The 25,893-nt window shown below is 39.3% G+C and overlaps 1 protein-coding gene across 1 annotated transcript in view; it reads right to left on the minus strand.

Annotated features, from left to right (window-relative positions):
- The window catches only part of POLR3B (RNA polymerase III subunit B), a 144,858-nt gene that overhangs the window by 113,362 nt on the left and 5,603 nt on the right, over positions 1-25,893 (minus strand). The window contains exons 3-9 of the mRNA XM_044679792.1: positions 23,518-23,574; positions 23,369-23,433; positions 22,102-22,177; positions 19,851-19,951; positions 17,775-17,866; positions 15,218-15,335; positions 13,662-13,770 (exon numbers count right to left, since the gene is read on the minus strand). Coding sequence (XP_044535727.1) covers positions 13,662-13,770; positions 15,218-15,335; positions 17,775-17,866; positions 19,851-19,951; positions 22,102-22,177; positions 23,369-23,433; positions 23,518-23,574 — 618 coding nt within the window. The remainder of the gene's footprint in view (positions 1-13,661; positions 13,771-15,217; positions 15,336-17,774; positions 17,867-19,850; positions 19,952-22,101; positions 22,178-23,368; positions 23,434-23,517; positions 23,575-25,893) is intronic.

Consider the following 25,893-nt stretch of genomic DNA (forward strand, 5'->3'; position numbering starts at 1 on the left):
CTTGTCCTGCCCTCCTGTCTCAAAGGGAGAAGAAGAAGAAGTTGTGCTAACATTGCCCCTCTCCCTCCATTTTTCCTCTGCGGACTCATTTCTTGTTGCTTACAAACACAATAAGGCTGGTCCATTCTCAGAAACATTCTCCACCCCCATCCCCACCCCATTGTGTGTGTGTGTGTGTGCGCACACATGTGACACAGACAGATAGACAGAGAGAGAGAGAGAGAGAAAGAGAGAGAGAGAGAGAGAGAGAGAGAGAGAGAGAGAGAGAGAGAGAGAGAGAGAGAGGCAGAGAAAGGAGAAGCAGAGAGGACAGAGAGACAGAGAGAGAGACAGAGAGAGAGAGAAAGAGAGACAGACAGACAGAGAGAAATAGTGCATGTGCCCCGGGCCACCACCTCTTCTTTCCTCTGCTGCAAAGCTCAAAGGCAGAGTATCAGGCTGGGGAGAGTCTGACTACCATAGTCATGGCCTTAGCACCCGCTCAATCCTTGGCCCTCAGCAATCTGGCTTCTGGTCTTATTCCACCAAAAGAGCTCTCTCCAAGGTAACCAATGACCTAATTGCCCAATCCAGTGGACATTCACTGGTCCTTATGCTCCTTGACCTTTCTCAAGTCTCTGATACTACAGACCACGTCCCTCCTCTTCTGGCTTCTCTGTCTTCCTTAGTTATTGAGACACTGCCCTCTTCAGTTCATCTGACCTACCTGACCATTCCTTTCATCTCCCTTAAATTCCTTTTCTCAATCGACACACTACCTACAGGTGACCCCAAAGTATCTGTCTTCAGTCCTTCTTTCTCTCTAAAATCTCTCTATGATCTAATTTACTTTCAAGGCTTTAATTATTCATTCTATACCAATGACTCCCAAAACTATACAGCTGTTGTGTGATCAACAATGCTGGAATTTCAACTTCCTGATAGGCACCCACAGCTAAAGGGTACCAACCAAACCTTCAAAATCAAATCAATTCATTACCTTTTCCCTCCCCTAGTTTTTTACTGATGGCATCACTACCTTCCCAGGTGAGGTAAAGGACAGACAGGTTTTATTAAGGAAATGGAGGCCATGAACACAAACAACTCTTTCTCCTTAAATTCAAAATATCTATCACCTGAGACACCTCCCTGTCCTCCACATGAAAACAGCAAATAATAAAAGATAAGCAGGATGACTTAGGACAAACCTGGAAAGACTTACATGAACTGATGCAAAGTGAAGTGAGCAGAACCAGAAGAACATGGGACACAGTGACAGCAATACCTTTTGATGAACAATTGTGAATGACCTGTTATTCTCAGCATTACAATGATCCAAGATAATAACAAATGCCATCTGACCTCAGAAAAAAAAAAACAACTGATAGGAGTCTCTAGGTAGACTGAAACACTTTCACTTTCTTTCTGCCTTTTTTTTTTTTTGGTTTGAGATCTCTTCCACAAAATGACTAATATGGGAAAATGTTTTATATGATTACACATGTACAACTTATCTCAGATTGCTAACCCTCTCAGAAATGAAGGTGCAGTGGGAGGGAATGATGGAGGGAGCGTGGGAAGAAGGGAAAGAATTTGGAACTCAAAACTTTTGTTAAAATGGATCTTAAAATATTGATTTTACATGTAATTGGGAAAAACAAATTATTAAATAAGTTTTTAAATCCTGTTCATTTTACATTTATACTCTCTTCTCTAATACTAAGACCCCTCCTAGGTTATCCTCTTGGCTGGACTACTGTAATACAAGTTGCCTTCCATCTCTCACCCCTCCTTAAAATACATCTTACTCTATTACTTCCTAATTCAAAAGCCATTGGTGACCCCACTTTGCTAGCAGGATAAAACACAAGTATCTTAAGAGTGGTGCTGAGTGCCTACAATCTGTTTTTAACCTACTTTCCCAGGCTTATTTCACTTTGATTTCCTTTCAAAAACTGTACTCCAACCAAATGAAACTACCCTTTGTTCCTGAACCTCAGCCTGCCCTTTTCTATCTCCTTGGATTCACAAACTGCCTCTTTGCCTAGGACATATTTCCTCTACATCTCCATCTGTTTAAATGCTTCTCTCCCTTCAACCCTCAGCTGAGGGGTTACCTCCTCCTGGAAGTCTTCCTGGATTTCCCAACAAAAAAATCTTCTTTCCTTCCTCTTCTGACACTTTGGACCTCTCCTTTGCATTCAAATCATATTCTACGTTGATATGTTAGCAGATTCTACTGCCCCTTTCTAATATAAACTACTTGATGCAAGGGCCTGCACTGCCTTATATCTTTATATCTCCATGCCTATTACATGATCTTCCACACAGTAGATGTTTAATACATGCTTGTTAAGCAAAATTATTCTTGATAACGCAAAAATGAAAAGAATGTATGTTATCAAATTTTTAAAAATAATTTAATGTTTCATTAAAAATCAGAAATACCACACAGGAAATTAAAAACCAAATCTATATTTTTTTAAAGAGAAAAATGTGATGAGAAAAAATTCCTCAAATACTAACTTACATAAATGGGAAAAATAAAAACTATTGTGAAGCATCATAGGAAGGGAATTCCTATAACTATATTTTTCACTGGCTCTTTCCCATGCCTAGAAGTCTTTTGCTCATCTCTACTTCCTGGCTTTCCTGGGTTCCTTCAAGTCTCAGCTAAAGTCCCCCTTTCTACTCAATCCCCCTCGAAGCTAGTGCCTTCCCTTTATTGATTTTCTCCAATTTATCCTGTCCGTATTTTGTTTGTTCACAGTTGTTTGCATGTTGTTTCCCCATTACACTATGAGCTTCTTGCCTTTTTTTTTAATCTCCAACACAGCACAGGTCCTAACACTTAGTAAGCACTTAATAAATGTTTGTTACCTGACTAAACCAATAATTTTCCCAGGTACTGATGACAAATGAACATTCAGATCCTTTTAAATAGGGTAGGCTGTTTGTAAAATTAGTGGGTTTAGAATTAGTGGATCTGAAAATAAGAATTTTAAAAAAAAGAATCAATTTCCTATTACTTAGTATTATTTGTATGTAGGCGTTTAATTTTTTTTTTTAATTTGCTTTAAAAGACCTACTGTAAGTTTTATTGAAAACAAAGGGTTGGAGACATCTAGGTGGCTCAGCAGTGAGAGGTCCAGAGTTCAGAGAAGTTGGGCTCAAATCTGGCCTCAGACATTTCTTAGCTGTGTGACCCTGGGCAAGTCACTTAACCCCATTTGCCTAGCCTTTACCACTCTTCTGCCTTGGAACCAATACACAGTATCAATTCAAGGATGAAAGTAAGGGTTTTAAAAAAAGAAAGAAAGCAAAGGAGTGGACTATGCCAAGATGGCAGAAAGCAAAGACTGAAGGAAATAACAAACAGGAATACTAAGGGGAAAACAAAGAGACAAAAAAAAAACAGACACTGAGAAGGTAAAAATCAAACAAAATTTTAAATGACGGCAGCAAATAGTCCCAACAAAATGTTAAACCACTATAGAACTGAATCAGCTAAAAAACCCAAGAGTAATGGATAATGAAGAGAAACTAGACAAGAGATCCCAAGAGACATGCCAGGGCAGATAAGCAGATGTGAGAGAGACATGGGGAAAAAAAGAGGAAGAAGAAATAAATGAGGAAAATGCCCAATATGCAGAAGAGAAAAACTTTTCTGGAATCTCAAAAGCAAAGACCAGGCTGAGTCTAGCAGAAAACAAAACCAGAGGCATGGTTCCAAAAAAACAGCAGAGTGAGAATGTGGAAATCCCTGGAATTATATTATTATCAAAACTTATAGCTCTAAAAGAGAAGCCTGGAAAACAGAACACAATGCAGCAAATTTAAGATTACTGATATCATCAAAAACCTAGAAAAACAAAAGACTATGAATATTACATTTCAAGAACTTACAAAGGAAATTTCCCATAACTACTAAAAACAACCAGGGAGATACAAACAGAATCCATGGAATATGCACAAAGAAAAAATCTAACATGTCATTGTCTAGACCAGTGGTTCCCAAACTTTTTTGGCTTACCGTTCCCATTCCAGAAAAAATATTACTTAGCCCCCTGGAAATGAATTTTTTTTATTTTAATAACAATTAGTAGGAAAGATAAATGCACCTGTGGCCATCACCGCTTCCCTGGATTGCTGCAGCACCGACCAGGGGGTCTATACATTACTGTTGCTAGCACTTTTATGATTAAACTGGAATCTTGAAAAGCCCTCCAGTTTTTAGGTCATTCTTTATTGCTTTAAGAAACACTGATTGTGTAACCATATCCCTATAGAGATTGAGTGTGCTCTGAGAGACTGACTCCAAGATCTTTTTTGAAGATTTTCTGAATGGGAATTTCCTTTCTACTACTATCCTCTGGGTTTTGTTATTATTATAGAAAAATACTGTACATTTTCTTAGCACAATTACTCATTTAAAAGCAAAGGAATTTTGCATAGAACTGTTTTGTTAAGTTTAGATTAATAATAGAAATAAGAATAAAAAAGTGCCCATTCTCATCTGGTGTAATGACTGAAGAAAAGACAACCTAACATTATAGCCAAATGCAAAAAGGCTAAACTTCCTACATTTCTCAAAATGCAAGGGTCAAACAACAAATCAAAAATAGGTGAACTGGAACGACCTCCAGGAATTGGTGCAGAGTGAAAGGAGCAGAAGAACCAGGAGAATGTTGTACACAGAGACTGATACACTGTGGCACAATCGAACGTAATGGACTTCTGTACTAGCAGCAATGCAAGGATACAGAGCAAGGCTGAGGGACTTATGAGAGAGATGCTACCGACATCCAGAGAAAGAACTGTGGGAGCAGAAACACAGAAGAAAAACATTTGCTTGATCACATGTTCAATGGGGATATGATTGGGGATATAGACTCTAAACAATCACCCTAATGCAAATATTAATAATATGGAAATAGACTTTGATCAATAATACATGTAAAACCCAGTAGAATTGCTTGTTGGCTATGGGAGGGGGAGGAAGGAAGGAAGGGAAAGAACATGAATCATATAGCCATGAAAAAATATTCTAAATTAATTAAACCAATTAATTAATTTTAAAAATAATAAAAGATCTCAATGAATCCTAAAAAAAAATAGATTCCAACAACACCCTACTTATAGGAACCCAATTTTATCCAGAAAGATGTAAGTAGATTAGAAATGAAAGACTAGTCTAAAATTTACCACACTGCTACCAAATCATGAAAATTGGTAGAAGCATTAGTGATACTAGATGGTGTCCAGTTTAAACCAAAAAGCATTGAAAATAAGAACACTATTTTACTTCCAACATGAATACCTTCTCTATGTCAGGCACTGTGCTAAAGCACTATACATATAAGGCACTATATATATATATATATACATATATATATATATATATATATATCTCAAAATACAGGGATAAAAACCGAACAATCTCCCCCATACCCAAAGGAGATGATATTCTACTTGGAGGGTATAACGTGGACATATAATACGTATAAGTAAGCATAAAATATAGTTACTTCTTCCACATCAAGACTTTCCCCATTGTGGTTTTGAGGTATCTTAAATCAACATAAGAAATTAAACAGGAATTTGAGGAATATTTTGTGGAAGCCAAAGACATGACACATGAAGGCCAGCAAACAACACAGAAAAAATTTAGAAACTCAGAAATACATATTTGATCCAATATTTCACTAAGGTACTAGAAACATCCCATAAAAAAAGAAAAAGAAAAATTCAGACTTCTCTGGTAGGAATAGAAGACCAAAAAGTTCTATGTGGATTTTCCAGATCTTAGGAGCACTGAACCCCTAACCCACACCATGTGAAAGGGTTGCCTATATATACAAAAATTAATAGCAAAGGCCTTACAGATTATGGTTTTCAAGCCAGAAGAGAACTTAAGGGCCACCTAATCTAACCCCCTTACTTTAAAAATGAAAAAAAGTAAGGGTAAGAAAAGGGAAATCCTTTGTCCATGGTCTTATAGGTGACCTTGGTTGTGAGACTGAGATTTGAACTTAAGTCCTTTGACTCCTTGAGGCAGCTAGGTGGTGCCATAGTGCATAGAGAACCAGCTTGGGGTCAGGAGAACTTTTTGTGAATTCGAACCTGGCCTCAGATACTTCCTAGCTGGGTAATCACTGGGCAAATCACTTAACTTTGTTGGCCTCAGTTTCTCGTCTGTAAGATTAGGTGGAAAAGAAAATATCTAACCTTTCTAGCACCTTTGCCAAGAAAACCTTAAATGGGGTCATGAAGAGTTGGACACAATTGAAGCGAATGAACAACCACCTCTAACTCCAGTTCAGTACTTGCCACTACCCTGGGTAATGGTAAGCTGGGTAATGGATGTTCTTCCATCCACTTGGTTTTCCACTGCAGATGGCTAGGCTGTTATCTTTCAGATGCCTGTAGATCTCACGTCTGATGGCTTTATCACCTCTCTCTCTTCTATCAGTTCTTCATCATTCATATTTATATCCCACAGAGGTCTGCATCACTTTTTTCCCGGGATTACTTTTTTACATCTGTTTTCATTTATAATGAGAATTCCAACGTGGATTCAAACAATTACTCCATCAAATCATTGGTCAATTGATAAAAATCATAACTACCAGGAAAACTGGCATTTGAACACATGCAAAGAACTTGACTGGAGCCTTCTAAAAAGGCTGTCTTATTCTTTAAAATGGTCAGAAGCATTTGTACAAAAATATTTATAGCAACTCTTTTTGTGGTGGCAAGGAATTAGAAATTGAGGGATGTCCATTATTTGGAGAATGGCAGAACAAATTTGATATCTGTTGATGATGGAATACTACTGTTCTGTAAGAAATGATAAGCAAGATGATTTCAGAAAAAGCTGGAAAGATCTACCTACATGAAGTGATGTAGAGAGAAATACGCAGAACTGGGAGAACATTGTACATAGTAACAGCAATATTGTTTGGATCAACTGTGAAAGACTTCACTACACTCAGCAATATGATTCAGGACAATTATGAAAGACTTTAGACCAAGAATGCTATTTATCTCCAGGGAAAGAACTGTTGGAGTCAGATGCAGATCAAAGCATACTATCTTTCACATTGGTTTATTTACAGCTTTACTTTGGAGTTTTGATTTTATATGAGTATTCTCTTTCAACAATGACCAATATAAAAGTATGTTTTGCATTATAATACATGTTTAATCCCAATCAAATTACTTACCAGATCTGAAAGGGGGAAGGGAAGGAAGGGAGGCAGACAATTTGGATCTTATAATTTTGGAAAACGTATGTGGAAAATTGTTAATGCATATAATTGGGAAAATAAATATTTGAAAATGATTAGAGGCACCATGGTGTTGTAAGAAATGATGCATGTGATGGATTCAGAAAAGCATGGAACAATTTCTATGAGTTGATGCAAAATGAAGCAGAGTCAAGTTTACAATATGCACAAAAACAACAATTTAAATGAAATTTAAATGAGTTTAAGATACACTGTGGTACAATCAAACATAATGGACTTCTCTACTAGCAGCAATGCAAGGATCCAGAGCAAGGCTGAGGGACTTATGAGAAAGAAAACTAACCACATTCAGAGGAAGAACTGTGGGAGGAGAAACACAGAAGAAAAACAACTGCTTGAACACATGGGCTGATGGAGATATTATTGGGGATGTAGACACTAAACAATAACTCTAGTCCAACTATCAATAATATGGAATTAGGTCTTAATCAATGATACATGTAAAACCCAGTGGAATTGTGTGTCAGCTAAGGGGGGGTAGGAGGACTTGGGGGAGAAGGAAAGAACATGAAACATGTAACTAGGGGAAAATATTCAAAATTTAAAAAAATAAAAATAAAAAAATAAAAAAAAATTTAAATGAGTTTAATTTAGCAAAAAGAACAATTTAAATTAATTTAAGTGAAAAGAATTGACTGAAAAGAACAATGATGCACCAAAAACCTAATAGCAAATGTGATAAAATTATAAAGAATAAGTGGAAGTCAAATAAAAAGGTATGAGAAGACATCCCCCATCCTACTTCTTCGTGGAGATGGGAGGTCTGCAGGTGTTAGACACTGCACATGTTTTCAGACTTTATGTAGTGATCAGCTGTACTGACTTTTTCCTCTTTAAAAAAATAGTATTTGTCATATGGAATGGCTCTTGGGGAAGAGGAGGAAGAGGAATACATGAGATACCATAGTGATATAAGAAACAGAGAACATCAATTAAAAAAATGTTTCAAATGGCTAGAGGCAGAATCCCTTCAGGGTCACTGACAGCATGTCCCAGTTTTTAACCACAGTCGAGAAGTCCTTCCTGATGAGTCACATGGGGTGCTTCTCCCCTCCTCTTGGTTCTGGACCAAGTTCTCTTTCATAACGATGGTTAGGCCCTTCCAGGTATTTTAAAGTTTTCAAGTCAAGATGTGCAGGGTGTTTGATAAATGACACCACATGTTCAGAGAACAGAGTTAATGTCCGTGCTCTGCTCCAAGAGGACTAAATACTTCCTCCATTTGGTCATCAAACTTACAATGATGATGACTAAGGCAGACTCATCAAAAGCTCTCCAACTCTGAAGGCCAAACTCCTGCTTTACAACCTATTTAGCTATCAATCGAATGAGAGCTACAAATAAATGGAGAGGATTGCTATGGAAACTTCAGCAACATGCCCAACTATTTTACCTCTAGACATAATTCAGACATCTGAAAACTAGTTTTATGTGGGACTCTTTGTACTCCAGGTACCTCAAATCATGTTGCCTCACTAATGAGTTAAAAATTTGTGCAATAATAGCCAGATGAAAACTCAGCACTATCACCCTATTTCAACAAAAGCTTGCACATGGTCTGGGTTGCTAATGTAAGAAAAATAAGAGATGGCAACTGGGGATTCATCCACTCTTTAAAAAAAACATCAATGCATTTCTCAATTGTTCATTTTGACTGTGCCAAAATGAACATATAGTACCACATAAAGTAATCAGACTTTTAGCAGATTTAATGTACTTCATATACTTTCATTGATCTGAAAGAGAAAATTTCAAAAAGTGCTAATTAACAGGGGTTTTATTAGTCAACTACTGTTACAACAAGGTCTCTAGGGCGTTCCCTTTTTGCTCTGGTAGCCACAAAGGAGGCTGTCCTAAAAAAAAAAAAAGAATGAAAAGCAAACTGAGAGCAGTGACTTGACAAATATTAAGCAGATATAGAATAGAAGGTCCCTATTTCCCTGTTCCTAAGAGCAGAGAACTCAGGTTTCTTCTTTTAAAAAAAAAATTTTTAACCCTTACCTTCCATCCTGAAATCAATACTAGTTCCAAGACAGAAAAGTGGTAAGGCCTAGGTAAGTAGAGTTAATGTGTCCAAGGTTGTACAACTAGGAAGTGTCTGAAGACAGATTTGAACCCAGGACTTCCTATCCCTAGGTCTGATTATCTACTGAGCCCCTAGCTGTCCCTTGAGACTTCTCTTAAAATTGATTACTTTTAATCTGTCATTACAAAAACAAAGCAAGCTGTATAATCTGTTACCATTTGTAATATTTTTCTTTGAAAAATAAAAACAGGCCTTAATTTGCTAGCAGAAAAGTTCCTCTAAACTTCAGTTTTATTCTACTAAGTCAGGAAACCCTGAAGACTAGTAGCATCACAATGCAAATGCTGAACACACAAAGGGAAAATGGGAAAAGATATCTGCAAGAGAACTTTGTCATGATTCATGTCAAGGCTGATAAGAAGACTCAAAGCCCTGCCAGCTACATTCAGACTCGGCATGAGGGACTCTCATATCCTTGTCCTGTCACTCTTAGCCAGCTGCTGACTGAAACAACCTGTTCCCATCACATTCACTCAAGAGGAAGAGCAACACAAAGAAATGGCTCATTTTTTGTTGTTGTCTTCTTGTTCCTGGTGTCTGGTAGCAATAGGATGAGAGTCTAAGAAGCTGTCCAACAATCATTTTCCAACCAACCCTCCACTTCTTCATCCAAGGAGGATGATAGACTGGCTGATCTCTAAGGGCCCAACATTCACTGATGAGGGCCTCAGCCTAGCAAACTGCAGGGTGCTTCACAAAGATTTTCTTCATTGAACCCTAGTAAGTGCTTTGGGACCCCAAGAAGTAGGAAAAACTTCTAGTCATACCTGCTGCAGAGGATAAGGAGATTCTTATAGCTTAAGCACCAGCTCTATAACTCTGATGACTTCCAAATACTTTTGGATCAACAGCTGCATAATCTTTTGTGATTCAGCCAGTCCCCTTGATGGCCTAGATTACAAAGTCATCCCATGCTGGTACACATACAGTCCTGGCTGGTTCAGTGGCCTGGCCTGCTCAGAGGATCTCTTTCTTCCAGAAGGAACAGAGTTGCTGTAGCTCCAATTTTACCTGGACCTTTTTCTTCCTAAGTGTAACTCTATAGATGTGCAATAATATGTTTAAAATGTAATGTAAATGTGGAAATGTGTGACACAAATGCTTTACATTTTACAGGGGAAAACTACAGTACCTGACTGATATTGGTGCCGGATATGCCTATTATTAATATGTTAGCAAAGGGCAAGGGATAGAGGGGGAAATGCAAGCAATGTAAAAGCAAAAATTATCAATAAAAGTTAAAAAAAAAAAAAAAGAAATAGGCTCACTTTGACTTGTCTTACCGTGTCTACACGTGTCCATGGAATGGGTATGATGTGTGAGTGTGTGCTGCCCTCTCCTGGAGGTATGATGCCACCAAGGTTAGTTAGAGAATTCGACAAAGCAGACCTACCAAGTAAAAGTCGAGCTACATTGGCTGTGAAGGACTTAAACTAAGAAGGGAGACTGTAAAACTGTGCTTAATGTTGCTGGAATAGGGGAAATTTGGGGGAAACCAAGTTTCTTGAACTTCTGCTAACTAATCAAACATCAATATTTCAAAGCACTCTTCCAAGTATTAAATACTTGTGCCTTCCATCTTTATGGGGCTCTTCAGCCTGCAAAGAATTTTGGCATATGTACAAAACTTCATTAGATCCTTACAACAAGGACATTCCTCAAAGTACAAAGAGGCATTACTCAATGGAGTTATATAGAGACTTAGTATTACTATGACCCTTTCTTTCTTTCTCCTTTTTTTTTTTAAAAAAAAAAACCTTAAGGACTAGGCAAATGGGCTTAAATTACTTGCCTAGGGTCACACAGCTAGGAAGTGACTAAGGCCAGATCTGATCCCAGGACCTTCCAATTATAGACCAGACACTCTATCCACTGAGCCACCTAGCTGCCCCTAATATATTCCCCTTCCAAAGTTAATTTAGCCTTCAAGATGAAGGACCCTTGACCTACTAAGTGTAGGGTCAGGATGAGTCTAACTCCAGGGCTAGGTTTCAGCTTTCTAAAATAGGCCCATGAAAGTTAGAGAGATTATCTTTAAGTCAGAACTACTTTTGTCATATTAGTCATAAATTTCTCCTATCAGGAAATGCTTCCCTATGTGTAACTTTATGCCCTTATGCTATGGCTTGAGTCCTTTTCTTTGTTCTCCCCCAAGTGGACCTAGGAAAAAAAAACCAATCAATTCATTTCTAAATAATGACCCCTCCATGTCTCTGAACACTGTATTTTTAACAGGGGAAAAAATTGTTATTCCAATTTTATTTTCACCAACTGAAATGTCTAGAAGCATTTTCCCTAGGTAGTAAGAGATCAACAATCTATAAATTTCACATACTTTCTTTCTATACACACTCTAAACTTGAAGGCATCTGTTCCAACATTTAACCTCTGTAATTTCAACCTCTGTGTCATAGACCCATTTAGATGTCTGGTAAAGTCTATGGACCTCTCCTAAAATGTTTTTAAATGCAAAAAATAGAATACTTGGGGATTAACAAAGGAAATCAATTATATCAATATACAGTTCCCAAAAATTTTTTTTAAATCCAAATTCACAGATCCCAGAATAAGAAACTCTGGTCTAAAGGCAGGAACAGTAAGTCAGAACCAATAAAATTTCTAGAGATTTCCATTTGCCCATTTTCAACATAGAAGCGGTACTCTGAATCGAGAATTAAGACTCATAGGAAGAGTCAATGAGGCTTCTCCAAACCAAGGTGAAGCTCCTCTCCCAAACCACCTCTAACTGATGGCCAGCCCAGAGCCTATTCTCCTTTCTTCCCTCTCCAGGGGATCAGTTGCACACAAGCCATGCCATCCCCACCCCCCCTTCTGTTCCCATTCACAGTTCAGTTACTTCCACCTCAGGCATTCTCTTTTTCCCAGAGAGGCAAATCCCTGCTAATCCTCTCCCTTTATTCCCTCTGTCTTCCTTTCTTTGTTCTATTTGTGAGCCAAAAAATAACCTTAATTGTGGCTGATAAAAGCAAGCCTAGTGTTAGTGATACACTTGTGCCAAGGGAAAGGAAAGCCACAAATTTAAAAATGAAATTAGAGAGGAACCAATGCAACAACCTCCAGAGCCCCTGACAGTCCCCAGGACTCCAGCTGAGAAGCTCCAGCTCCCTCCTCAGCTGCCTTTCAGCTGCTCCTCCCATGAGCACTAGGATTCAGTGAGCCCATCTTCATTTCTTTCTCTTCACTCCTCTCCTTATTGAACTGTCCATATTCTCAAGTCCTCCTCTGCTGCCAAATCACAGTCTGGAGGTGGCAAGAGGTTTCGGAGGCAAAGCCCACAAGGCCTGCGTGCTGGCAAGGCCTTCTTGAGGAGCAACAGGACAAGCATAGTCAGGGTCCAAGGCCCAGCTAGGGGATGCTCAGCACCAGGGGATGAAGCCTTTGGTCAAAGCAACCAGTGAAATGACATATTCAAGCATGAAGGGTTTGGGTTCTGTAGCCCACTGGGCAAATCACAGTGCACTTACATTAGCAATGCACAGAAGGCTTTTTCAGCTGCACTGCATTCACAGATTCAAGAACATCTAAGGCTGCAGGAGCTACTCTAGGAACCTAACACCATTTCTTTAGAAGACAGAGACACAGTGTGCAGGGAGAAGAATGTTGTTGCTGTAGTAAAGGGCTCTGGCTGCTCCACAGCCCAGCCCTGACTCCTGGAAGCTCTGGTGTCAGGGCAAGCCACTTCTCCCTCTCTAAGTCCTAGTCTCCTCTTCCATCAAACAGAAAGAATGCTTCTCTACTCACAAAGGGACAACAAGGAAAGCATTTGTACACCCAGCTTGGGTTTCTGAGCTTCTTCCTGCAAGACTTCCCTGCCTTACTAAATCATGGCTCCATCCCAATCTTGAGAATGCAAAGATTCTCATTCCATCATTTCTAAAGGGAAGCATATCCCCCACATTCCAATAGCTCATTTAAACAAACTTTGGGGAAAACTGCCCCGTCTGGAAAAACTCCCAAAGTCCAAGGCCTATTAATCCTACGACTTGGGCCCCAGCTGGCCAGACTCGGTTCAATGGTCCACCCTTCACAGCAGGACTAACACTCCTCATCCTTGATGACGGTGAATTCTGCCCTCCCCACCGCCTTTCCAGGAGGGAGCCTGACCCTCCTCAGCTCTGACTCCAAGGGCCCTGCTTGGCCTGGGTGGGCCCAGAGGGAGGATCTGAGAACTGCTGCCCATGCCAAGAAGGAAGCTTCATGGTGCAGGCAGCCTGCAGAAAGGAGAACTACAAAGTAGGCATCTGAAAAGACAATCTCTATTCTACCTTAAAGATGATCACGATGGGAATGTCTTCTGACAAAGTGTTGTGCCTCAGGTAAAATCGCCCCTGCTTTACGGCAATGTTGGTTCTGCTTTTCTTCTCATGGGTTGAACTGTAAAGAAACACGGGTTATTTAAAATATACTCATGTCTAGAAGTAACCAATCCTGTTTATATTTCTTGAAAAATGTTCATTTAAGGAATGCATACCAATAACAATCAGAGAACAAGACTAAAGTAATTTCTAGATGCCACCTACTCCATCAACTAAATCTTAGCTTTTCACAATGATCCCCATGTTCCCATGCTTGCTTCAAAGACTTCATATATTTACCTGTTGGTCTCTTTACCTCTAACTAGACAGCTTTGGGGAAGAATGAACCACCTTCTCCCTCTTTCAACTAACTTCTCTTCTAATTCTGCCAAGACTATTTATGCATTACTTGGCTAGAAATTAAAGACATGGAGTGGAACCCATCAAAAATCTTCAAAAATGAGTGCTGACTAAAACTAGGACTCATGGATTTAGGGCTAGAAAGAACCTGGGTGGTACTCTAGTTCAATCCCTTTATTTCACAAAGGAGCAAGCCAGGGTCCAAAAAGAGAAGATGTAATTAAGTAAGTAAAATGGAGAAGCTAAGCTAGGAACTCAGATCTGAATCCAAATCCAACACTCTTTTTATAACACAATAACTATAACAACTATATAACTATAACAACAGAATCACAAATGACTAACAATAAACCAGATTCTAAATCTGCAATTTTAAAACACTGCAAAGCAAACATCTCTGGTCTTGAATTGAGACAAAGCTAAAAGGTCACAGTAAGCTAGCTACGAGACACAAAGATTCAAGTACTAAATCTGCTTCCATCTGAAACTATCAGTCATAAAACTCCTAATCTAATCAATGTTTAGATTTTTTTTTAATCACTTAAGACCCTCCAAGAAGGAGACCATTCTGTTTTCAACACACTCTGCTACATTAAGTGTGCATGTCCTAAATTACCAAAGCTCTCTTTGGAAGTCAGTCACCTATGGCCTTGCAAAGGAGGATGCCCAAATGAAAATCATACACTAAGACATTCTTATTTTTCATACCTCATATACACAGAACCCTTAAAAATGATCTTTCACACCATATCTCACATTCCTTTCAGAGAATTTAATTAATTTTAAACTGGGATCCCTGGTGATAGGTTCTGGTGCAAAGCAAATGAAAAAAGCCATTTCTACTCTTTTCATTGTTTAACATCTGGGAAATAAAGGCTGCCTCTATAGCAAGCATGAATCTTTAGGTGCATTTAATTAAAACAAGCCTTTTTTAAAATTTAACCATTACCTTCTGTCTTAGAATCAATACTAAGTATAGGTTTCAAGGCTAGGCAGTGGGGTTAAGTAATTTTTCCAGGGTCACACAGCTATAAAGTGTCTGAGGCCAGATTTGAACCTAGGATTTCCTGCTCCCTATCCACTGAGCCTCCCCTAACTAAAACAATCTTAAGGAAGGATAATCAACATTTCATAGAAAACTAGGTGACTCAAAAGAGTTTCCTTACCTGGTAACTGAGGCTCCAACAGTCCCTTTTCTGTCAGCTTCCACAATGATTCTGTTTTTCGATAACTGCTCTTGAATGAGAATGACCTTCTCTACTCCTTTGACAATGAAGTAACCACCTGCTCCAAAAAACAAGATTAACCCTTCCGTGTACATTCCTCATAAACATGCTATTTGGTAACAGATAGATAGCTGTCTACCATATTAAGAGATACCCAGACAGGAGGAGAAACTGATTGCTCCTTGGCCTGTCTGCTATACTGTATGTCTAAGTCATTCCACCAGTGATGCTCAACACAGAGTAGAGGCCTGGCAGATATAACACCATTACTGATGATCCAGAATCAGGGAGTGAGCTCTGAAAAACCCAGATCTTGGGGTCCTACAGCTCCAGCTCATACTCACACGTCAGTGGCCCAATGGTACCAGCAACACCTCACTGAGCATCAGCCCCGTGAAGGGTAGCAGCAAATATAATCAGCACCTCAATTCGTCTGGCAATTTTCAGAGCAGAACAAGGTGGTACTTCCTGATGGAATTTAACACCACATCTGAGTTCTACATCATGTTGTTATAGTTTTAGCCTAATGAAACCTTACCCAACTGCATTTCCTGCTATTATCTTTGTGATTCTACTTCAATGAATCCAAATAAAAATATGATGAAGGTAAACACAGGAAGGCAATAAATCAGTGAAAAAGGGCTAGGTGAATTAAGAGAAAGCATAAAAATGCGGAGCCTGAGATACCAAAAAAACAAACAAAACACTACCACCTGCCTTGAAAAAGGGAGACTACTTACTATCTGGAGAGGGTGGGGGCTGGTGGGATTCAAGACTCAAAATTCTTTGTAAAATGTTGGAAACTGTTTTTGCATTTATTGGGGAAAAAATAAAATAAAACTTGAAGATTCAAAAAAAGACATAGAATTTTAACACAATGTCCATTTAAAGACTGTTGGCACATTTCTTCATCTCAGCTGTATTCTGAAATGGTTTCCAGCTCATTGATTTAACATTTTCAATCTGGGCTAGGAAAAAAAGCTTTTGTTTTCTTTACGCTAAAATATAAAAGAGAAGAAACAAAGGGAATAAAGAGAAGGTAAACATCTGAGACACTAAAATTTTACTTAAGAAGAAAAAATATAGATCAAGCCTTTAAGACTTATGCTAAAAGAGAAAATAAATATTGGGCCAACTTTCAAGATACTTTGTTGATACATTAATATTATTCAATGAGCAACATATGAAGATAAAAAATACATCATAACTGGAAAGTTTGAAGTTTAAAGTTATTTTTTAAAATACATTACTTTTGGGGCAGCTGGGTAGTTCAGTGGAGTGAGAGTCAGGCCTAGAGACAGGAGGTCCTAGGTTCAAACCCGGCCTCAGCCACTTCCCAGCTGTGTGACCCTGGGCAAGTCACTTGACCCCCATTGCCCACCCTTACCAATCTTCCACCTATGAGACAATACACCGAAGTACAAGGGTTTTAAAAAAAAATACATTACTTTTTTTTAATTGAAAAATATTTAATTCAAAAATATTTCAAACAAATTGAAAATTGGCAAAGATGACAAAAGTCAGGAATGGTCAATGTTGGAAGGGTTATGAAAAACAGAGACACACTCATGCAATGCTGGTGAAACTTTGAACTGGTATAACTATTTTGGAAAGCAATTTGGAATTATGCAAATAAAGTGATTAAAATGCCTAAGCCCTCTGACCCAGGGACTCCATTGGACTTATACACAAAGGAGGCTACTGATATAAAAATTATAGCAGTACTTGTTGAGATGGCAAAGAATTGGAAACCCGTCAGTTCAGGAATGGCCAACTGATCAACAGGAATGTAATATAATCTTATTGTGCTATAAGAAATGAAAAATGTGAGGAATATAGAGAAACAGAGAAAGATTTACATGAAGTAATGTGAAATAAAGTCAAGAAAACAGCAGACACACTGTTAAAACAATGAAAATGGAAAAAACAACCACACACACAGAGAAAATTAACAGTTAATGTGGCAAAATTATAAAGAATAAATATGCTACAAAACAGAAAAGAGAAAACACTCCTACCCCATTGCTTTGTGGTGGCAGGAGTCAACATTTATGGCATACTATTTAAAAGACTATTTTGTCAAATCAGTTGATATTTTTGAAATATTGTAATTAAGCATTTATAGAAATATCTTCAAAGAGGCACAGAGTATTTGCACTGTCTTGAATTAAAATGAGCATAGCTTCAGTCTTAATTCCATTTTCTAGATTGCTGGCAGAGAAAAAAGGTAATGTCCACATAATATTGAAATATGATAATCTGATCATATTTATGATAATCTAAACATAAATATAGTAAAATAAATACTCTGATGTGTTAATGTTTTGTTCATTTTTTTCCCTCTTTCTTTTCTTATATATTTTTTGTCTTTAAATTATTTGTCATGTAGTAGGGTGATATAAAAAAACAAAAGACATCAATAAAAGTGTATTTTAAAAAAAAAAAGAAACAATTGAAATAGCAATAGATAAAAAAAAGCAAAGGAATGAAAACATACCTGGATCTAAGGGACATTCATTGAGTTTGGCGAACTCAGCCGGAGTCTTCCCTGTAAGGACACAGTTTGAGCTCCGAAGCATAATGGGCATTCTGTTTTCAGAAAAGAAAAGAGTATCAAGCCACACATGGATTACTTGCAAAATATAATAATTCTCAAAGATAAATAACCATATAAAGATTGAGAGCAAATAAAAAACTCCTTAAACAACTAAATCATTATTCTAAATCATTATTAAAAAATTCCCAGATGCCAACAATGAAAATCTCATCACTCCTTTGTTTTAATCCATGATACAAGCTTTGCTCTCTTCAGAATACTGTGTCAAATCACTCAATGTTTTTGAAATATTGTGGTTAAGTATTTATTGAAATATCCTGAAAAAGGCCTAGAATATTTGCAGTAAGTCTTCAATTAAAATAAGCAGTTTCAGCCTTAATTCCTTTTTCTCATTTTCCTGAATCCCTGGGGGGAAGAGAGAGAAGGTAATGAATGGCCACATAAATGATGAGCATTACCCCACACAGAGAAACCTCAGCCCCAATAGGATTCTTTGCACAAAGGAAGGAAAGGCAGACCTGATATTAAAAAACAAAGTTCTCATTTGCTACTTATCTCCCGATTAACTGGGAACTAGTTTAACAGAATCATCTCAAGTGTAGGTCTGGCCTTTGAGAGCTCACCCCCACCTCAGGAGGCCTTTGACAGGACATGAACAGAACCAATCTTGTTAGTGTTGCTTTGGCACAGTTCTCTTAGCTGCAGACACCTCAACCAAGAACCCAGGATTGATGGACACATTTTCCTGTCCTTACATCTTTAGGCAGAGAATAGCCCCATAAATTGTCTGAACATCCCCCACACCCATGATTATTTCAGACAAATGATGAAAATCCAAGGGACACTCAACATTGCAAGGAAATGCCTTTAATCTTGGGAACCATCAAGGGACTCCCAGGTGGGCCTGAGAAGAGCTCAGCTGGCCTCAGCTATTCAACAAGCACTTATTAAATGCCAACTGTGTTCAGTATTGGATGGGGGAAAGAAAGGCCTGACTTTCAAGGTGGAGAGCAGATGAGTCAGATGCATGGACCAAAGGTCAATTAGCAGTGAAACTCGCCACACTGGTACCTAAGCTTTCCTTCTCAATGGGCTTTGTTGGCTTTTGGTAGCCAACTCCACTGTCTTCTCCCTGGTTTCGGAAGCATTCCTACTGAATTATCAGTGGCATCGCCCAGAAAGACGGAGATCCTTGGCATGTACCAGACACAGCCAAACTCTCTCCTCAGCTCCAAAAGGCATTCCCTGCACAGACTAAACGTGTTCCTTTTATTCCTTGCTCCTTTCCCATCTGTAAAATGGGATGAAGAACAAGGAACATCCAAACTCTCCCTTCTCAGGATAAATATCTATAAGTCTCTCTAAATACCACATAAAGCACTAGCACGGTAAACAGGAGAACTAACATTAGAACCAGCACTGTGACCAAAGATAATTCTTTCCTCTTTTCATTGATAACCAGCAGAAGAGTTCCTGGATTTTCTTTGTTTGAGGAAGGAAACCTATGAGAAGAATGGTGGCAGGGGCAGCTAGGTGGCTCAGTGGATAGAGGGCAAGGCACAGAGAAGTGAGGTCCTAGGTTCAAATCTGGTCTCAGATATTTCCTAGATGTGTGATCCCAGACAAGTTACCTAACCTCAATTATCTAGTCCCTACTGCTCGTCTGCCTTGGAACAGATATTCAGATAAAGGTTTAAAAAAAGACAAAGAGAGAGAATATTGATGATGACAAGAAGTTTTCCTACCATGGCTTTTAAATAATCTTGCATGAGGAAGCAGGTTCCATCCTACTTAAGAATTATTCTGAGAGAGTAAGGAAAAGCTGATAGTAAAAAGAAATACAGCGACCTTCTGACAAGAAAGCTAGCCTCGGAGAATCTCCCAAAAGGCTGGATTAACTTGTTAATAATACCAAGGACAGATGAGGAGAAAAAATCTTGGTTAACTTTAAACCTGCCATTTCAAATTTACAACCACAGGAAATAAGATGTGCATGCACACACTTGCTTTTCTCACCTGCCGATGGGCAGAGCGTTCCGAATAATCCTCTGGCTGCCCCGGGTATACTCGATATCCACTGTAATGGGAGCTGAGTATGTCATGTCTCGCAAACGGCACTAAAACAGGAAGTCAGAGATGTGTGTTACATCCTCTCTCAGTGCAGAGAAGACCTGCTGGTGGCATCTTGTCTCCTGTTTCTCTCGACTACAAGAAGACAACTCGCATTTCAGTTTCATCAATCCCGCCTCGTTCACTAGCCGCCTCAATTTGAACAAGACCAGCAAAACTGTCTTCGCTGCATACCTGGGCTCTAGAAGTCCAATAACGGAGCAGAAAACCAGAGTTCTAACTTTTTTTCCTTGCAAGCTTACTTAGTGATTGTAGGCATTGCTGAACCTACCAATGATGGTTTTTATAGCAATTATTCTAAAAGTCTTCATACTCTAATATGTTCTTTGCAAACTAAATTCATGGAAAACGAGTCATTTAGCAATTCTGAGGAAAAAAACAAGGACTTTTTTTTTTTTAATGTTTACCTTCCATCTTATAATCAATACTGTGTATTGTTCCAAGGCAGAAGAGCAGTAAGGAGTAGGCAATAGGGGTTAAGTGACTTGCCCAGGGTCAAACAGCTGGGAAGTATCTGAGGTCAAATCTGAACCCAGGACCTCCCATCTCTAGGTCTGGCTCTCAAACCAGAGTCACCTAGCTCCTCCCCCAAAACAGAGACTCTTTAAGATGCTAAATAATCAAGAATTGAATGATGAGATAAAGAAGAAATAAAATAATCATTCCACTGAAAACAGAAGACTTGAGGACTAACCTACATGTCTAGAAGCACATTATATAGAGCGAGAGAAGTTCAAAATATGATGATCAATACACAAGCTTCTGTTTCATAAGGCTGATAGGGTAGGCATCCCATAGCCTTGTAATAGACACAGACTCAGCTTTCTCTAGACCTCCAACCCACATGGATCTGTCTTTGAATTCTTAGCGAATCTATGCCCAGAAAAAGAGGCCTTCGAATATTCTGTTATGTGTGTTTTCACTATTTCCATAACCAGTTTATTAGAGAGAGAATAAGGGTCATAGCCTATGTGTCTCTGGTTGCATTGGAACACCCCAGCAAAAGATTCAGACACAGGAGATACAGTTGATAAGTAGTTGCTGACTGTTCTAAGAGCATGTTTGTAAATATTTTCATTTTTAAATGGAAAATCTTTATTTTAAATGTGTTCCAATGAGCTGCTCCCACTATCTGGTTCAATCAACATTTCTATCCAGTGCCCTCTGGCTATCTAACAGGATAACTAATCAGCATATCTCACTCAATATTATCAATCTCATGCTTCTGTTAGGTAGTTTTAACTTTTCTTGACACAAAGCAGTAACTCATTTTCATTCTGGTGCAATTCACAGCTAGAACCACCAGGTGGAGAACTTTCAGGGGGAAGACCAGGCTCTCTCACCATACAACTGTTTTCCAACCAGTGACTAACCTGGTCAGCACCTAGGCAGGCGCCAAGGGGGACACAAAAGAAGTTTAATCCATAATACTTGACCACAAGAAATCAAAGAGGGTCAAACTGGGTAACAGCAGGCCTCTGGGACTTGTCTAAGATCCTTGTAATTCTAATAGTTAATGAGACACCTGAGAAGGGGAAAACAAATCAGCAGGAACTCCTACACAAGGTTAACTCCTTGAAGCTGAGGCACAGGAAAAAGTTCAGTTCCAATGCAAGACAGTCCCCCACTAAGAGGCAGAATGAGAGGCAGAGCACGACACCGTAGAAAGTCATCGAACAGTTCTATCAACATCAGCCAGGCTGATATGAGAAGGGTACAGAGGGATGACGGTTATGCCCTCGCTCCTCTGCAATATGATGGAGTGGACAAAGAACCAGCCTCGGAGTCAGGTTCAGGTCCTGCCTCAGACACATACTGGTTCTGGAAGCTTGAACATGTCCCTTCACATATTAGCATGACAGAAAACTCTAAATTATAGCTAAAGAGTAGTTCTGTATTAGCAGAAGAGCCGTACTAGGAGCTCCCTACACCCAAGAAATCACATGTTTAGACCTTTTCTCCTCAAAAAAGAAAACAACACTGAAGGATCCACCTACAATTAATTTGGTTTTGGTTTTTGTCCTTGTCTATATATTTGAATTTGGTTGATAGTGAAGTGTATCCTCTAAAAATTGGAGAGAGGAATATCTATTACTTTAAAGAAAAGTGGCACCAAAAAACCAGGTTTCTCAATTACCTCATGGGGAGACACAGGCCTTGTCACATTAAAGCTTTCTTCAACATCAGGGAGGCCCACATAGATATTAAGATATCTGAAAAGCAAATAAATCCAATATCAATTCTATCTAGTTGGTAAACTTGAAAAACTAGCAGCCTACTTTCACCCCAAATACCAGGATCCTATGGTGGTTGCTAAAGTTTGGACTCCAAAGGGATAACTTCAATTTACAAGTATCTCAGCCCCTTCCTCCCCTTCCTACCTAATGTCTTTCATGCTTTTCTGAGGTTCTCTTATTTAAACAAACGTATTTACCCATTTCCTAAGCAAACATTTATTAAGTGAAAGGCACTGTTGTAGAGGAGAAGTCAGAGGGAAGGGTATATTAAAAAAAAAGACATGGGTTCAAAGAACTTCTAAGTATATCACATTTTACCTGTGGGGTACTTTATCAAGGTGTTCCTCTTGAATAAATTTGCAACTTTCTAAAAAATTCAAATTAAGCCCTTACTAGACACTCTAGTAGGCATCAGACTAATCTGTTAGTTTCAGACACAGAAAGCAAATAGTAATTCTCCTCTTAATATTTAGTTAAGTTTAAGAACTTTAAAATAAGTTATTTACCAAGGTGACTAAAAGCTTAAAATCACGTACAACCCAGAATGAATTGCTTGCCAGCTCCAGGAGAATGAAGAGAGACAACTGGGAACATATAACTTTGGAAAGCTTATGTGGACATTTGTTATTACATAAAATATCTTCATAAAAATAAATAAATAGATAATATGGCAAGAAGCAGCAATGCTTTAGAAATATGTCCTCAATTCAACAGACCAAATTCATATTAAGGGGCAACTAGATAGCACAGTGTATAGAGTGTCCAGGCCTGGAATCAGGAGGTCCTGGGTTCAAATTTGGCCTTAGGTGCTTCCTAGCTGTGTGACCCAGAGCAGGTCACTTAACCTAGCCTTTACCTCTCTTCTGTCTTAGAAATGATACTAAGATAGAAGGTAAGATTTTTAGAAAAAAAAAATTCAAATTAAACACTTACTAGATACTCTACTAGGCACCAGACTAATTTGTTGGTTTCAAACACAGGAAGCAAATAGTAATTCTCCTCTTAATAGTAAGTTAAGTTTAAGAACTTTAAAATAAGTTATTTACCAAGCTTTTAAAAAAGATGCTGGTGGTGTGTTTTTTTTAATGGTTGGCATACCATATTCAATAGTGACAAAGTGTCTCTTAAAAGAACAGACTCAGCACAAAAGAGCAAATCATCCCTTACTTTAGGTACCACATGGGGTCAGCATCACTTGTGACCTTCTCGTTGGCTTTCATAATCTTCTTTATCTAGACAAGACAGAGATTGAAAGAAGCCTTAGTCCTACAGGTAACTCTGATGCCCCATGTCTGGGTCCCAGGCAGAATGCTCACCTCTACATTGATGAAATAGTTGAAGGAATCAATGTGCTGCTTCACAAGTCCTTTCACCTACAGGGATCAGAAAAACACCATAGGATCAGCACCAAAAGGATAAAACTTGCCACTGAAGCTCAGCCATTATGAGATTTTGAACTTACCTCAAGCCAAAAGCCTTTGGAAAGGCTCCACATTTTGCTTAGTAAAAACACATCACCATACCTACAATCTGTGTTTTATACCACCAGAAATCACCCAGTTAAGAGCAATGGAATTGAAGAAGGGAACTTCGTGCTGGTCCGTGCCCAGGCCGAGGTGTCGGGCAGGGCGGCACACCAAATCATTTCTGAACTCTCAAGAAGGCCAAGGATTATTTGAACCATCTTCACTGAGCCAAGTCTTTCTCTGCTTGAGACATTTGTTTTCCACCTCACTTGTCAGACGGCTCAGGTTATAAGAAGCTGGTGAAGCCAAGGCTTTGCCAAGCCTTAGGTGAGGAGGACCTTTCCCTCAAAGCAACAGCAGAATGGAAGCTCCCTGCAGGAAAACTACTTTCTGGTGTCTGAGTATTCCCAGCACCCACCAGCTAGGGCAGGGGCTTAGCAGGCTCCTAGCACATCTGGTCATTCACTGAGTCCCAGCCATCCTCCTTTCAGATAGTTCTTGCATGGGGACCATCTCCCAATCCCTCTGCCCCCTGCTCCAAGAGCCTGATTAGTCTCCCAGCTGCTCTTCTCTCTACTTCCATTCTCCACCCTCCTAAAACCAGCTCATATACCACAATCAGATTAATAGGCCAAAAACCTTAATTTGCACATATCATTCCCATCTCAAAAACATTCGGAGGCTCCCTTCTGCCTCTAGGACAAAGTCTACATTTCTGGAACCTGAGGCCTCTTCTTAGGTCTTAACTTTCTCTATCATGACTTCCTTCCCTGAGCTCTCTGCTCACACCAGGCTTCATGAATGCTGTGGGTGTGGCATTTCTCCATCTGGAGATCCCCAACCAGGTCCCAGCCCCAGCCCCTCTGCCAAGTACCCTCAGGGTAGCGAGAGATGGATGAATGGAGAAGGCCCACCTCTGCTCTGGCATTCCCAAAGTAGCCCCAGACATTATACGTCCTCAGCCTACCTTTCTCTTATGTCATTATTACCAAAAGGGGGAAAGGAAGACCCCTTACTCAAAATGTTCCAGCCCTCGTGGCTGCCAGAACCGCTGGTCAACACCAGTCCAGAAACTACTGTAACAGCAACCAACTGGCATTGCCGAGATCTAAACAGATGCTGATAACTCAATCACTGGGTATAGCCCTTAATAATTTCTCTATAAACAACACTTGCTACAACTCAAATCTGACAGTCTTATATACTCTTCCCTCTTCCCCCCCAAGTCTCCAATTCTCTGAATTCTACCATTCTTCAGACCACAATCTCTGCCTCTATTAGATTTTTATCAAACAACTCAAAATACTTTTTCCCTCCTTTAAATCTGGGGGGCAGACACTCATTATCTCTAGTGCTCATTTGGCCTTTAGAATAAGTAACCTAAGTTATATGTGGTCGGCCTCCCAAACTAGAACATAAGCTCCTATGGGCACGTTCCAGGTCTCCTTCCTCTTGTACCCACTGTTGCTTAGCATGGGGCATGAGCTGTAGCAATGGTTAAAATATACCAAGGACTTACCATATAAATTTACTATAACAAGGATTTGCTATAAAAAAAAATGAAAATTGAATGGGACTTTCCTCCTACAAGAATATAAGAGGGGGCAGCTGGGTAGCTCAGTAGATTGAGAGTCAGGCCTAGAGATGGGAGGTCCTGGGTTCAAAGCCAGCCTCAGACACTTCCCAGCTTGACCCCCATTGCCCACCCTTGCCACTATTCCACCAAGGAGCCAATACACAGAAGTTAAGGGTTTAAAAAAAAAAAGAATATAAGAGTGGGTGAGAAGATGGCAGACTAGGGCGTGAAGCTTCCTCACCCTCTTAATAACCCCCACAAACAACCAAAAATAATTCCAAAGAATCAATGCTAAAAGTGGCAAAAACAGACAGAAGTAAGGAGCAAAAGTGAACAGCCAGGGAAAACTAGGGAGGGTTTCTGGCTTCCCTGGCCTTAGTTCCATCACTACAGGCCCTGGGGGCAGAAACAGAGCAGAAACTATGGCAATCAACAAAACTCCAAACAGCAACCTCACCTTGTTTACTAAACCCAGGAGTTTGCATCCCAGAGGATACCACTGGAACCCAGGCAAAGGGCCCCGGGAACAACTGTGTCTGCTGCAGCCTCAGGCTCCAAGAGATCCCTATTGGCCCATAGCTGGAGATTGAGGAAGTGAACACCACAAAGACTATGGATGCCAGGCTCTAAGGGCAGGAGTTCAAGCCTGG

This window comes from Gracilinanus agilis, chromosome 5, assembly GCF_016433145.1.
Source record: "Gracilinanus agilis isolate LMUSP501 chromosome 5, AgileGrace, whole genome shotgun sequence".
NCBI classification, from domain to species: domain Eukaryota; kingdom Metazoa; phylum Chordata; class Mammalia; order Didelphimorphia; family Didelphidae; genus Gracilinanus; species Gracilinanus agilis.